This window comes from Xenia sp. Carnegie-2017, unplaced genomic scaffold (assembly GCF_021976095.1).
Source record: "Xenia sp. Carnegie-2017 unplaced genomic scaffold, XeniaSp_v1 HiC_scaffold_23, whole genome shotgun sequence".
NCBI lineage: Eukaryota > Metazoa > Cnidaria > Anthozoa > Malacalcyonacea > Xeniidae > Xenia > Xenia sp. Carnegie-2017.
In genome coordinates, this window is record NW_025813486.1 from 7,282,759 (window position 1) to 7,298,844 (window position 16,086).

General features: G+C 34.2%; 1 protein-coding gene across 5 annotated transcripts in view; it reads right to left on the reverse strand.

Moving 5' to 3' along the window:
• Window positions 1–952: 952 nt before the first annotated feature.
• Window positions 953–16,086, reverse strand: part of LOC124449678 (TNF receptor-associated factor 6-like) — a 66,720-nt gene continuing 51,586 nt past the window's right edge. Inside the window, exons 1-8 of one of the 5 annotated variants that reach the window (XM_047000636.1) lie at window positions 10,160–10,192; window positions 6,998–7,074; window positions 5,652–5,815; window positions 4,584–4,635; window positions 3,511–3,609; window positions 3,281–3,445; window positions 2,939–3,094; window positions 953–1,872 (exon numbers count right to left, since the gene is read on the reverse strand). In XM_047000636.1, coding sequence (XP_046856592.1) covers window positions 1,279–1,872; window positions 2,939–3,094; window positions 3,281–3,445; window positions 3,511–3,609; window positions 4,584–4,635; window positions 5,652–5,797 — 1,212 coding nt within the window. In that variant the 5' untranslated portion in view covers window positions 5,798–5,815; window positions 6,998–7,074; window positions 10,160–10,192 and the 3' untranslated portion in view covers window positions 953–1,278. Of the gene's footprint in view, window positions 1,873–2,938; window positions 3,095–3,280; window positions 3,446–3,510; window positions 3,610–4,583; window positions 4,636–5,651; window positions 5,816–6,997; window positions 7,075–8,144; window positions 8,167–8,715; window positions 8,741–8,810; window positions 8,918–10,159; window positions 10,193–16,086 lie in introns of those variants that run through there. The other 4 variants (XM_047000635.1, XM_047000637.1, XM_047000638.1 and 1 more) reach the window with 4 other exon arrangements.

Below are 16,086 nucleotides of genomic sequence, written 5' to 3' on the forward strand. Positions count from 1 at the left end.
AAGGCCTGGTGGACCGGTACCAAGAACAATATTCTACATACCTTAACCGTAGGCGACAATATTGCAGTGCAAACAATATCGATCCTGTCGCGTCCTCTGTAGAAGAGGGCACTAATTTTGTTACAAAATTTTACCATGAAGGTTTATCCTACAGCGGTATTAATACTGCAAGGAGCGCCTTGTGTACTATCTTAATGCTACCAAGTGGCATCTCGTTTGTTACACATCCACTCGTTGCTAGGTTTGTTAAAGGTGTATTTGATGCAAGACAAGCTCTTTCTAGATAATGCCACGGTAGGGGATGTTTTAGTGGTATTCAAGCATCTTCGAAAACTCCACCCTCCAAAAAATGTCAATTTGAAATCTCCAACACTAAAACAGTGATGTCCTTAGCTTTATTATATGTATATAGTAAGTCCAGCTAAAACTGTGGGCTTTTATATCGAATACAGACTTTAATAAAATCGTTTTATTAAAGTCTGTAAATATATCCTTTTTTTGCATGAGGAGGTATCACATGATCATCTTCAGTTTGAGTCAATACAAAATGATGGTTCCAATCAATATCAGTATCCTATGAACTTTTCCCTTTAACTCTAATGGAGCAACTTATCTGTGTCAAAAGCTCTTTTATTTTTAAACGTAAAAAAATGTTTTACTGAGTTTAACAAATTGGTACGAAAGTTTCTAATTTCTAATTCTTAATTTTCTAATCAAGTCTTATGCCGAGCAACTAATTAAGAGGGTTTTTTCTCGGCATTAAGGATTGGAAGGATTTCTTTAAGGAGTCCACACTGTTCTAGTTTTTCTATTTCCCTTCCAATCACAGGACCCTCGCATTGCGATTAGCTAGTTCAGCGTACTTATGGGTCAGATTTATAATTGTGGTTATCATGAGTCAATAAAATCTAAAATTTTTCAAAATAACAAATGTGGAACTGGTGGACGTGGCTCCCTTACGCTACATTTAATTAGCAAATTTCTTTTTTATTTATTTAATTGTACTTACAGAACATAGAAACGGTAGCTCTTCACAGACTCTTTATTTATGTATGGAGTTTTCAGATAAAACTTACAGTAATATAAATTACAAATAAATGGACATCATTTTATGATCTTGCTATATCAAAGCTGCATGTTAAATTGCATTTACAATGCAATGAACATTCTTCAAAATTACTAAAGTATGAAACTGAATAGAATAAAAATCATTTATAAAAATAATAATAATTGGCAAGTAATTACTAAAAATAGCAATAATTGCTTTGCATGATTTCATCAAAGTTCGCGCGCCTCATTTTGGGCTCCCATAACCGGGTTTTGCACACGTAACTCGTCTACCTCGTCCAAACGCTCGCTAGTCCATTGTATAGTAGATGTATTAGCTCTCACTTCACGCTCCAAAATTTCCACTTTTTCAAAGAGATTGACAAAAAAAGTAGGGACTTGGTCAGCCATGCCTTGAATTCGCGCAAATGATTCGTCAATATGGTCGAAACGCTCGTAAAACTGTACCATAATGAATGAATTATCTCTTGCTTGCCGCTCGAGGGTTTCAATCCTTTCACGCATCGAGGAACCATCTACAGACAATTGAGTGTTATTATTATTGCTCCCATAACGACCCTCTAGACTCTCAATTCTCCTTTCTAAGCCTGTAAGTTTTCCAACTAACATCAAAAATTTGTCTGAAAGATTCGCACGAACAGCAGTGATTCGGTCGCCCAGGTTTTGAATAGCAGTGGTAAACTCTGGACGCGGTATATAGTTACTTAACTGTGTAACAAATGCCATAACATATCGTAACAAGGCGCTCACGTGATCAATTAGATTGTCTTTCGTATGTTGTCGGATCTCCTTTCGTTTTAAAGTCTGTGAAAAAAAGAAAAAGATAATGGCAAAGCATTATTTGCCACAAAATAGCGTTACTTGCAACTATTTTCGGTTACTTTAATCTAAATATGATGAAGAACAAATTTTGTTCCCTCTAGCACTGAAATCATTAAATTATTAAGAATGAACAAACATGCCCCGTTTTCAAACAGAGAACCTATATAAATCAACTTTCTGACAGGTCAAACCTGTTTGATAACAAATAAATAAGTTGTGCAGCTGCTTATAACTGGACGTTACCATAATTTCATTTCTATACTCAAAATATTGGTAACGGTGGTGCTTATCTTTGTTTTGAAGTTCTAAATTTTGGCAATAGTCATAACAAAATAACAAATTTCAAACGCGTGCTCTGATTGGTCGATGCCTTTATGGAAATTTGTCAAGTGTTTGAATGGCCTGGTGAACAGTGGCGTAGCCAGGAAAAATATTAACTCCCGCCTACCCGTGTCGCGCCGAATTTGAAAATTTTGAAATCCATAGCCTTGGAAACAACATTTCCTGCGATTTGCAGGGCGAAATATTTCTTGTACAATACGTTATAAAAACATGTTTTTATTAGCTGCATTCTTAATGTGGCAATTGTCAAAACTTCAACTAGTTAAAGAGGTACTAAAGTCGGCTGAGTGAAAAGTTACGCAGGAGACAATTGTCCCCTAAAGCACAATGAATCAAACTCATCACTGCCCCTGAATAAACAGAAGAAATTTGGATTAGTACAAAAAATAACATAGTAAACGACACTTCCTAAAATGCATAGGGAGAGATTGTTCTTAGCATTCCACTTCTTAGTTTACACTTGTTTAAATTGGGGCAGGTAGACAGGGACGGCTTTATTCTTTAAAGTAATGCTTAATGTTCTCAATGAAGTACCGTGCATTATAAGAACATCAATTTATAAAGAAAAGCTAGCCTCCTGGGTTTTTCTACAAATTTTTCAACCAACTCATTATGCAACACCTCTGATTCCTCTTTTTGAACTTGCATTGAATAAACGTTATCTCGTTGCTAACATGAAATTATAAAGTAGTCCAAACATTCTTACTTTGTCATAACTGCATCCAATGGCTTGAAATTCACATTTTGTCGGCACTTCATTACAAGTCGTCTTTTCATGGTGTTCAGTATCTTTCTTCGGTATTATTTGATTGCAATATTTACAAATCACGGGATAATATCCACATACATTTTCTTTGTGATCCTACATGTTAAAAGGAAATACAAAGCAACGACAATTTAATGGATGAAGTTTGGTCTCCTTTCTAAAAAGGCGGTCAAAAGAAATTGATAGTGATTGCTAAGCAATAACAAAGACAATAAAGAGATATTTATTACGACACAAAATATTTATCTCAACTTGCTGTGTTCCTGTGATTCATGCACGCACCTTAAGTGAAGCATACGGGACATCTTTACCACAATATTCACATATTACATTTCGATATTCACATTCATTCTTCAAATGTTCGTCAAGGAGAGAGCGAGGTAACTGAATGTTACATTGTTTATGTATACAGCTGATGAGCGCATGCTCACAAACTTGAGAATGACCCTAAGAAAAAAACGTTATAAGTGAAAATGCCACACTTTTTTGATAAATTTCTCTGCCCAACTCACCTCCAATTCTTCGTGTGTACCAAACCATTTACACGCTTCAGATGGACAGTGTAATTGAATCCTTTTTAATTCACGCTTCGTGAAAGCATCCGGGAAAACCTAGAGGGATCCATGAAAATTGATCTTTTATGAAACAAGATTAAATGTAGCAAAAGACAGAGTCACTTCACTTCACTCAAATGCAAGTTTGCACTAGACGTTAAATGAAACAGTAACGTAAATTTCTTATAAGAACTGTTGGCAAACTTTTTTGAAGTAGAATTCACTGACGCACTAACGCTAATTGCAAAGGCTCTTAACATGTAGACTCAACAACGAGCTCAACATGTTCAACACCGTGTTTAGGAGAGTTGAGTAGTAGCTATTAAGCGGTGCTAAGCGTTGTTGAGTGAAGTTTGAACTTGCTCAAAATTTCCACTCAACATCACTCAACATTTGTTTTGTTCCATGGTCACCAAACCGCACTTCAACTTTGTTTATAGCGCAATGAAACTTCTGGTTTTTAAAACAGCACACTCAACATGGTGAGCGAAAGCATGCACACTACCTGTGCAGCTTATATTGTTGTTATTTACCTGGTCACTGAACCGTTTATGTACCTGTATATACGCTAATGGTGGAGTATTTTATCTCATGATCCTACGCGATATCATTTGAAGACTCAACATGTTGAGAGCGTTTGCACACATCGTTTAGCATCACTCATCAAACACAAAACAATGTTTAGCGCATGTTGAGTCAACATATTGAGAACGTTTGCACGTAGCTTTGTTAACCCAAGTTGCAAAAAAGATTTTCTATGTCACAAGACACGATAATATACGTAAATCGATGTATTATTTTTTTAGAACTCAAAGAGTAATTATAATTATAGTTGTTAAGCCAACATGCTTATTTAGTCGTGCTATGCTAATTTTTCTTTGCTCATTAACTGACAACCCTGTAATATGGAAAATATTATGTACTAAAATTTACAAAGCAGGACTAAACTTGCGGGATGGCTGCGCTAATGATAGATAGCAACAAGACTGTAATTGAATTTTCTGTCAAATCTTTGCAATATTTTCACCTACGTTTTCCTTGGTCAAATTTTCGTTATTTTCAGGACATTTTGGATCAGGATTTCTACAGATTGAAAAAAACAAAAACTACTAACAAGAATGATCAATTTCGAAGAGTGGATGGCGTAACCAGTTCGACAATTAAATAGGGGTGGTGGTGGTCAGTATTTGTACATGAATGTTCTGATAAATTACGTTCCTAGGAAAGCAGCTGTTATTTAGGATTGTAAAAATATGAGTATGATGAGCTCTCCCTAGTCTCCTACGCAACAGTTTTTAACCGAAGTCGTATCGAGAGATCTAATAGGAAGCTTTAGCAGAGCCTACGAGTACGACTACGAGCACGATTTACGTCATTTTGGCGCGAAAACATTGTTGCGACAACAAAAACACGTAGCCGTCATCAATCTGAGTACGATGTTTTGTAAAAAATTTGTAGTCGCGACTACGATGTCTTTTTATAAAAAGAAAGTAGGTATATTTCTTCATTCTGTAAGAAATTAGTTTACAGTACTATTTTCGAGCATCCAGGCTTTAATTTAGAACCCTTTTTGAGCGCAGATGTACATTAAAAAGGAAAATATGACCTGCAAAACTTTCATGTATTTCGTACGGAAAGTGAAAGGTAAACAAACAATAAAATAGTACAAAAATATCGTACTTAAAACTTAAAATAGTGAAGATTTTTCAGTCTAAAGAGTCCTATATTCTCGCAAAACCAGTATTACCGATTCGTTGATATCATTAATGACAAATAGAGCCGTAGCTGATTCGCAAACGTCGGTGTTTTACACAATAAAAAGGCTCGTTCTGTTGTTTACAACTAAAGCAAAATTTAGACGAAGCGATAACGACAACAACCTTCCTCGTGCCATTCCCTTACACGGTCAACTTTCGTACTCGTAGTCGTAGTCGTACTCTTGCTAAAACTCCCGACTTAATTGAACAAAATGATACGCAGGAATACTTTGGGAAATGTGATACGATATTGGGATGCATAATCATGGTCTATTGAAAGATCATGTATGACAACTACTATAACTTTTTATGGATGATTTATTACTTAAAAAATGACGTTACCCAAGAATAATGTCCATACAAGATTTACAAAACAAATGTCCACACGAGGTCTGCATTGGATTTATGAGAAGGTGATGACAGTAAGTACAAATATACTTCGCTGGGATTTTTTCTTGATCTTCATCACGGATCTTGATTCCAGGCATCGTTAACAAAGTCAAAATCTGTTTTCAAAGAAAAAAAGTTTAAAACACGTAACTAGCATACCAAAAAATAAACACAAACACCACGTTTCTTTAAATACCGAAGAAAAGAGAAAACCACCTGCAGTTTATTGAAAAATAAAAAAGACGTTTGGGCAAATGCACCTTACGTGATCAGGATTTTAAAATATGTTTAAATGCCTTGATTTTTTTTGCTTTTTCCACTTTCTTAACGCTGTTGTACCAACAATAAGAGCTTTTACTGTCACAGTCAGTGACAGCAGAAGACGTTTTGTATAGAGCGGTGTAGCAAATAACAAGAAACGTCGTAGCAGGTGCTTGGCATTCAGACTATTAAGCAAAGTTTCAGCTTCATTAGGTCATTATGTGTGAGAGAGACAGAAAGTATGAGAGGCCATTTATAAGTCAATTGTTTTCCATTATCGAACAGGAACTTATTTAAGAAAAAAAAACATTGAAAAGCTCTTTGTAACAATGAATAATTGAATAATGGGAGGGGGGTCTTGGCACCTCCATCTTAATCATTTTGGAGGCTGCAACCTCCATAGCCACCCATCCCCTACCTTTGGTCACAGTTTAAATGGAAAGTCATGGTTTGTTTGATTGTTGGTTGACTGGTTAATACTGGCTATCTTCTGCTATAGTTACATTCAATTATCTTAATTTAACTTTGAGTGACTTTTATGTTAACACTGTACATGATTCATTGACACTCAGCAAAGAAAATTGCCCTTGACAAATGCAAATCACAAAAATCACTAGAAATGACCTGTATGTAAATATTCTGTGGCATTAATGTCCATTTTAAGGATGAACACACGAAACAAATAAATTATGTAATAGCTTTCACCATGATGCCTGTAAATACATGGCATTCAAACATCATTAAATTTAAAGCAAGAAGCTAAAAGTGTAGGTGTTTTTCCTATAATAGATGGACAACCACATTTCAAATGAACATGTTCTCTGTACAGACACCCTGATACCATGGTCATGAATAAAATTTTGTTGCTCACAAATCAAGCCAATGCCAGCATATTTTACGTATGTAGACTTATGTATGATAGTGGTATGGTGCCTAATCATGCATTCAATTTTTTACAATCTGGGTGATGTTTCATCCATTCTATTGCAAGATTAACTTGACTTAACAGTATGCATAGAATAGAAAAGGTAACTTACCACTTGAGTCCTGGCCCTGTATCTTACAAGTTTAGTGATTGAGTTAGAACACAGAAGGAATCAATCTTTCTTTGCACCTTAACAAATACACAAAATGTGAAATGTAAAACTGGGGATAAATTTAGTGCATTCACTTCAAGACAGGGATGGATCAAGAATGATTTTAAAGGGGACATGAGGTGCTTTGATTTCGATAAGACATTTTGGATGTCATTGTGTCATGATGGGCTTTTATGTTAAATTCTGTTACTTATAGCATAGGTAGCCTAGTGGAAAATATTTTGAAGTGTGCTCCACAGAACACAAATCATAATTGCTTTTTCTCAATTCATTTGTGTATTAATACTTTACAGGAAAATTCATACAACGAGTAGCCTAGGAAGAGTGAGAAATTTTGAATTTCAAAGCCTTGGGAATGCCATTTTCAGCATTTTAGAGCAATACAAAATGCTTTATGTGGACATTGTTTTTTTCAAAAAAAACTGTAAAGTGAACAATACTTGAATGTTTTGCCAAATGTTAAGGCTCATTAGCATGCTTAGGAGCATAAAATTTACTTTACAACAATGCTATTTCAAAACAGAGATAGTCTTTAAAAATTTCTACCAAATTGTCAGGCATAGACCCCCCTTAGTAACCCCCATTCACACCACTATGTAATGATTTAAGTTAGAAGTGAGGTACTACAAGGGACAGTTCATGAATGTAAAAAAGCTCAGACTTCAAACCATGCAAGTTTATTGAACCCTTAACCCATTTCTACTTACAGTGGCAGAAAATTAACCTTTTGAGAAAAACTTCAAAGTTTTTTTCTGCCAAAGAATAAGCAATAAGTATCAGAGAGGAAATTTTGCAATTAAGGACAGTTTAATGCCATTAAAGTTTATGAAGCCTTTCAGTAGACTATTATCTTCTGTAAGTCCATGCAAGTTGTGCTATATAGCAATTACCAGTAGCATTGTACTTGCTAAAAAAAACAGAATGTAACCAGCATGTCTTTAATCATGTAATTACATGAATGTTAAAATTGGTTCATGTGTCAAGCTTACTGGTTATGATAAATATCTTTTCATAGAATCAAAACTAGTTAAAATGTAAATCTAAAATAATTTAGTTTAAAAATTATAATGATCATCAGAAAAATTACCTAGTGATCATGAAAAATACTTCGCTGTTTTGCCAAATTTCAAGGCTTATCTGCATACCTAGGAACACATCTTTACTTTATAGAAAAGGCTTTTCATACATCAATAGCCCTTAGGAATTTATGGCAAACAATCTAATATGAGCCGTAGATCAACACACCTTGACATCTCTACATGAGGTGTTCAGTTAGAAAAGGGGACAATATGTGACATGGGACAACAACACAGTCAAATTGTCAAAATAAAAAGCTTCATGGATCAGAAGAATCAAAATCACAGGTTATAGTAAACAGTCTATCATGTAATCAATATAGTTTTCTCAAATCTTAAACAATGTGTAGTATAATTGTCCAATGATTGAATAATCAATGATCATAAACTGAAAAGCCCAAAACATTTGTTTATGATAAGGTATATAATACCATGACACCTTATGGCTACAGATTTTTCCATTGAAATATATTTGCAATGTAGGATTTCGCTGCCATAACGGCCAAGATTCCCCAAGCACTAAAGAAATCATAGCTAAAAGTCCTTCGGCAACAACAATTTTAGAAGCATTAATCTGCTTACCATACGCCATATTGACATAAATCGCATCACACACTCGCATAAATTGACTTTGCTATTTTACATTCATGCATACAATTCAGTTATCCTTTACTTACGATTTTGGATGTAAATTTCTGCTGAGAAATCTCTAACAAAATGATGGCTTGCTTTTCAACATCAATGACTGAAATGTCTCTCGCGTCTTTGCCCGAACATTTACAATTCATTCATAAATTTCATAAATTTTCACCCTCTTGAAAAATCGCAATCTGGACAGCAGCATTCATGTCAATATGTGAATTTGTAAAGATTTTCCCAAATTTCTGCGGTGGCGCTGATTATAGTTTCTATCATGCTTTTGCAAATTACTATGAAACGATCAAACATTCAATTCAGATCAGTGTTGCCAGATGAAATTTTAAAATATTCATGCTCGCTTGCGTCAAAGTTCACAAAAATTGCAAAAAGTTCATATTACATCTAATTCTTAAGATCGGAAGTTAACGGATTAACTCGAAGATTATCGGAAAACCTCGGAAATTTTCGAAAACCCTCGGAATTATTCGAAAAACATCGGATTATCTGAAAATCGTCGTTGTTTTGAAAGAACTGTCGAGCTATGAAGATTTTCTTTTCATTGAACTATGATTTATCTATACATTCTTTATGAAAATGATGAAAATACAGAAATACGTAATATTTAGAAAAGTTCAAAAAAAGTTTACAAACTTTTAACATTCATGAAATGTTCATGAAGAGAGCAAAAAGTTCACAAATCTGTGAACAGTGTTCACGATTTGGCAACACTAATTCAGACAGTATGTTATGACAATGTTACCTCAGTTGGCTATCAGTCGAAATCGGTCAAACCAATCACACAGTAAGATAAAACCTCAAACGAACCAATCACATGAGAGCAATTAGACACCCTTATCATTCCGGCCACTCCGCTTATCCGTCGAGATTATTCCAGTCGTCCACTGATCTGGCTATTGAATGGCTTAAATTAGCCGTTCTTGAACTCCGTTATCGGTCGAACCAGTCGAGCCACCACGCTTATCGGTCAGTTAATATAATTCCAGATACGTTAAAATCCACTGATCTGTTTGCTAACGTGATATTTACGTAAGATTTCAGATGTAAAACAGAATTTTGACAATGAAATTCAAACGATTATACATCAGAAATTCAATGATCGCAAAAAATTTTAATCGTTAAATTTGATAAGTAATTTCTGAACTATAAACATTAGTCGTGTGACTGATTTGACATACCATAGATCCGCCCCTGATTTAAATAATGTTGAATGACATTAAAAATCAGACATGCTATATGATACGTTTCAGAAATGAGCAGAAAATACATTGTACACAATGATATACTCACACTCCCTTCCAATGTGCGAAAATCGTCAGAAATTTAGTATTTTTAAAATATTATTTAAAAAATGACAAAAGTACACTACCGTTTCTCCAAAAATAGAAATACCAATGACGCTTCAATGTAAAATCATTACAAGTCATGTGCGTTTAGATTTATCGGTCGAGTGACAAAGGACCTGAGTTTCTATGAATTGAGCACGCGACCTTTCACGTGACAAGCAAAGTGTAGACATTCGGCAAGTGTATGATGCGTGCTACAGCAAACAGTGAGCATGAAGCACATTTTTGAAAACTTAAGCAGTATTTAAAGTTTGTTGTAAATTACTTAAATATGTATTACTTTTTGAATTATGTTCATTTTTTGACAACACATTCACCACGCTACCCACATGTACACACCGTACCTTCTTTTATAGTTTTAAATTTCATTTGGCAACACTTATTTTAGATTGAAAATATAGTTAGAGTTTATGGAATGAAAAATATTGCCAAAAAATACTCATAAAAAATCGCAGCAGGCAACAATTATTCTTCACCCAAATCAAGGAAGTGCAACCAATGGTGCTCAAATTTCGTAGAACATTCGCTTTTGGAACAATCCACATGAAATATGGATATTATTCATATCAAACGAGCACCAGCGAGGGTGCACTCTAATCTCGACAGTGTAGATAAGATAGAGAAGATTTGAGAACATTCGCAGTCTTCCATGAACTGTGTATAATAAACAGATCAATAAGTCGCATAATCCACTAAGATTTACACAAATTGTTCGTGATTTTTCCTCCACCCTTTGTATCAAATATTTTAAACAAATATCGGAATTAATATGCCCTTTTTTATTGCAGGCTAATAAACAAGACGATGAAAATTGGTGGTTGACATTTACTATGTTTTAAAATTTCAGCTATAATGTTCAAACAAAATGTTTTCTTGCATGTTAAACACGCCATTTCAATACTTTTATGAAATATATTATGAAATGGAATCTTCAGAATTTTTTACTCTCATGCTTGAAGTTTCATGGCATGCCCAATCCACATGGCTAGGCAGCTGCTGCGAAATTTTCATTCACCATCACCAACCTGTATTACCTACTGCAGGAATAGTAGACTTTGAAAATTATATCAACCATCGTGCATTTCAAAGTGCCTAATTATTGTAAGTATTATGTTATGGGCAATTAGCATAATAGAAATGAGAGTTGCGAATACTGTGATCATCATATTACATCATCTGTACTGGGGTGCACCAATTGAAATAGATTTATCTTTGGGCAGAGACCAATACAAAATATTGCCTAGGAATATAACTTTGTACAACTGATTATGTGAATAAAAACAAACAGCAAACATTAAATGAAGCATGCCAGGTACTGTATTCAATAGAGACATAATGCAATAGAGCATCAACGAACAAAACAGAAGATTGTGGTTCAGAAGATACAAGTATCTTTAATACAAGGGCAGCCAAAGCTTGATAAATAAAGGCGCTATGTTTATACATTAATATTGTACAATCTGTAATAATGATTGATTTCAATACAAAACAATACAGAAGTATACGCATATATGAATATTATTAGCCCCCCTTCCCCTGCTTAATTAAGTAACAAACCCAAAAACAAATGCAACATCCCATAGTTGCCAGTAAAAATAAAGCACTTCAACGTCAGCAGTTTAGTTGATGATAACGTTGTAATGATCAGAAATGACAGTTTACTTCAAAAACCTCTGCAGAAGAGAGAAAACAGATGCAATTAATATGTAAATTAAATCTACCGTTGTTAAAATAAAATAATTTGAAATAGTAAAACCATTTTTCACATTCTTATTTGTTTCTAAATTGTTTTTACAAACTTAATACTCAATCAACTACCTAACCATGACCATTAAATGACAAACAACATTTCTTAATATAATCATTTATGCATCAAAAAGCCATCTTATTCACATAAAAGATATATTTGAGCATTTTGATAATATTGCAGTTTCCAAAGAGGTAAAAAAAGCAGTGGAATCATTATGAATGCATTATACAAGATAAAATAAAATCATAAAGATGACACAAAAAGATGTAGAATTTTGGACGTTGGAGACAAATTATTGTGTCTTTGTATATAATACTTCATAAGAAGAAATGTGCTCAACGAGTCCCAGAGGAAGAATACATTTCCAATTGATTGTTTGTTTTTGCCAAAACAGACACTGCATATTTTTGGATATATATTGCATTGCTTTGCTTGCAAATTGTGTTGTATGTATTGAAGAGCTATAAATCAATAATTCAGTAAAATTTATGAAATTAACATGGCATTGCATTGCATAAGTACTTTTTATTAAAGTTGCATCTTTATCATGTTATTCAAATACTTCTGTGTTTTGATGATAAGAATTATAAAAGTACTATAAAGTTTGTGTCCTGAAGCAAAAATTAAATATATGGTTTGTTGTAATGCTAGTTTTTACTTTAATAAAGTACATGTATAACACAGAATTCATTGCTTTCATCGAAAAGGTGTATAAGCATCACCTTCTAGTTTGTTTAATGTCACAATGTGTACAACATCTTGAGTAAAAAACAGAAGACTTAACATAATTTTTTCTGTTAGTTGCAACAATGCAAAGATAGAGCATAAATAAAGCTTTCTCTGTCCAGAGATATCCAAAGAAGAGAATTATTAATCACAATAAAAATGAAAACTGGGAAAAGTTCATGAATTCATTTATTGAGCCTAGGTACGGCCAAGATTTTTCTAAATAAAACCTTCAAAATGCAGACAATATCTCTGCCAAGAGTCAAAATTTCAAATACTATCTGGGGTAGTACCAAATACTATCTTTGGTAGTACGCATGTCCCCAAACAACCCTTTATAGTGGCTCACAAGTTCATGACTCAAAATGCCAAAGTCAGATAAGGAAATGGATCCACCCTGGCTAGCTATAAGATTAGGGTTGGGTTCAAGGAAAGCAAAGATTGAGTTTTAAAACAGGGTAGGGGAAAAATTGAGTTTTAGAAGTTTAGGAATACATACACTAAGGATGGAACTAATGAAATGGATGAATTGAGATAAACATAGAAAAACAAAGATGCACTGCATCACTTACCTTTTGAGCTGACAAATTACCACAAATTAGGAAACTGCTGATAAAACTTGTTCCTGTAAGTAAAGCAGAAAAAAACATTTTATTAAATATTCAATGACTGAAAATGCCCTTGGCCATATTAGTTAATCCCACAATCCTGTCAAAATCATATGAAGCAATGAAATGGCCAGATTCAACATTTAATTTTGTTAAAATTTAAGAGCCAAAGCTGATGTTTCTTTCAAATCCCTTAACACAAGGCAATCAATGTATTCTTGTTAAATGTATTACTATGAGACAGATTTTCTGTTGTCACATACCCTAGTTTTGCACTTTCACAAATATGTTATAACTTATAAAAGATTAGTGATTGGCTTCTTCCAAGAAAGCAAACTGCAGTGACGCATTGCAATGACTCGTCCAAGTTAGAAAAATATTTGACCATATAAAGGATGCACTCTTCAGAGCACACTTCTGAGCACTCCTGCATCAACTATGCAGCTGTGACATATTTCAACTTTTAACTGACTTAAGGCTCTTTTCCACTCATCGCAAAACGTACTCGCAAGCTCACTTCGAGTGCCTGCGAGTTACTCGCAGCGAGCTGACAATGAATTGTAGCATAGTTAAATTAGTTGAACAAATTTTTTTGTTCAACTAATTTAACAGACTCGCAAGCTCGCAGCGAGAGCATTTTGCGATGAGGGGAAAAGAGCCCTTAATGATGCCATCACTTGTAATAATCGAGGTAATTGAGACAGTACAACGGTGATGATATCCATAGTTAAGATGTTTATATCTATTGTATTTAATATAAACCTCACGTCAGCATGATTTCCCACAACATATAACTTTCCAAAAATTCGTATGATGCAAATTAAAAGAAACATTAGCCATAATGTGCTTAAAGAAATATAAACAAACTTACTCTCTTATGTCAACAGCACGTAATAGATTTTAGAATGTCTATTATGAAACGTCTATTGCAGAATACTATTTTGTGAGCATTCTGAGAAATACTCGTCGTGGACAGTCGTAAAGAGGTGCACTTGTGCAAGTCTCTTCGCGCCATTGAACTAAATTAAATGGACACGCAAAAAACGAACTTTAGATTTGATTTGCCTTTGATGTTTTTTTTAATTCACCACTTTTAGTGCCTATAACGTCATTGAAAATGTTAACAATGTCAAAGTTCGGACAATATATTAAACTTCGTCGTACACAGTCTTGCATTAGCAGCACGCAAGCAAATAGCGGCGAAGTGAAAACACTTAAAGCCTGATTATATAAGAAGGCTTGCTAGCCCGCTGGACGAGAAAGCTTTTATCGACATGATATATGGCTAACCGGCTGGGGAAATTACGGCGCGCAAAAAATCGCGTGTTTATAATAACAACACAAATCAATGAAAACATGAAAACAATTCAAAATATTCATCTCATTTAGCTACTCTCGGCCACATTATTCACACTTAACTTATATATATTGTAATGCGCTGTCATGTAATTATGTGTTCATGTAATAATGTAGTTTATATACTGTCTGAGGCTATTCGCTATCCGGTCCAGCTCACCTCCACATAATCAAGCCCTTCGTTGTTGTGTTTTCAGACTTTAGTTCTCCTATAATCTTATTTTATCTTTCATAAACTGTCAAACAACAGTTTAATGACCGACCTTAATAGGTTCGCTTTTTTTTCCCGGTTATTTGACACCAGTACAGGTATTTTCTCGGCTCTGTGCGTAAAAAAAATTTGTGAAGAATTTGATAAGGAAAAAAATTTGCCAAACGCAAGTAATTATCAACGATGTGCCATTGAATGATAATTTCAACATGATAACGGAAAACGACTTGAAAAATTCCCTCACGATGAATTGTGAGATATCTTGTCAATTATCATCCCTCATTGGAGTATCATAAATATAGTCTTGCTTAGTACATGTGTCTAATGCCTATTCTATGTTTGTAACTATGTACATTACAAACGGTAAAAATGAATGATTGCTATAGCTGTCTTCAAGTAATTAAAGATTACGGCTAAGTACAAAGGTTTTAGATGACACGTAGCTTATTTGGTATGAAATTACATAAATTCCACTGTTGAAGAAACCTTCAATAATTTCTACAAGAGCCCTCTCACTGTTTCTTTCAATGGGTACGCTATTTCAAAATACAAAGATATAAAATAAGCGTGTTTAAAATAGTTCTTGGCAAAAGAAAATAGACTTTTTTACACAGGAAATGGTGTACATCATGTGTCGATAATCTTTAGTAAGTCAATGCGTTGCAAGAAAAGGTAAACATCAAACCTAAGTACATTCTCCGTAAATGGACATCTCTATAGCGCTTAAGCTCATTTTTAGCGCGACGCCCGGCTCCAGCATTACGATAATTTTATGGGATTGTTTTGCGTATTTTTTCTAAGCATATTTGGATAATGGCTAAGAATCCTTTTTAATGTTTCCTAATCCTTTCCTGAGCCACAATATCTTTTTACTGTTGCATCATAATGTAAGAAGCTTTCTATTTCCGAACTTTGACTTTGCTTACACTTTTAATGACGTCATAGATACACGTGCACGCTGCCGTAAAAGTGATGAATTAAAGCGGAAAACGGATGGCGGAAAATTACTTTTCACATTTAAGACTGAAAAGACGCGAAATAGCTAAGCCAGAGTGTGTGTTACTATGTCCTATAGTTTTCTACGACAGCTTGACTGTAGTTTCTAAATACCATTCTCGTGCAAAATAACTAGTTTCCTGCGACACGAAAAGCTTTGTTTTATTTTGAAATAAAGGCTGAAACCAGGGATGGATTAAAGAAGGTTTTTTTGAAAAATTTTTTTTCTTTATTCTTTAATTCAATTAAAGACAATTAAAGACAATTAAAGAAAACTTTTCGAGAAAACCATTAAAACTTTAA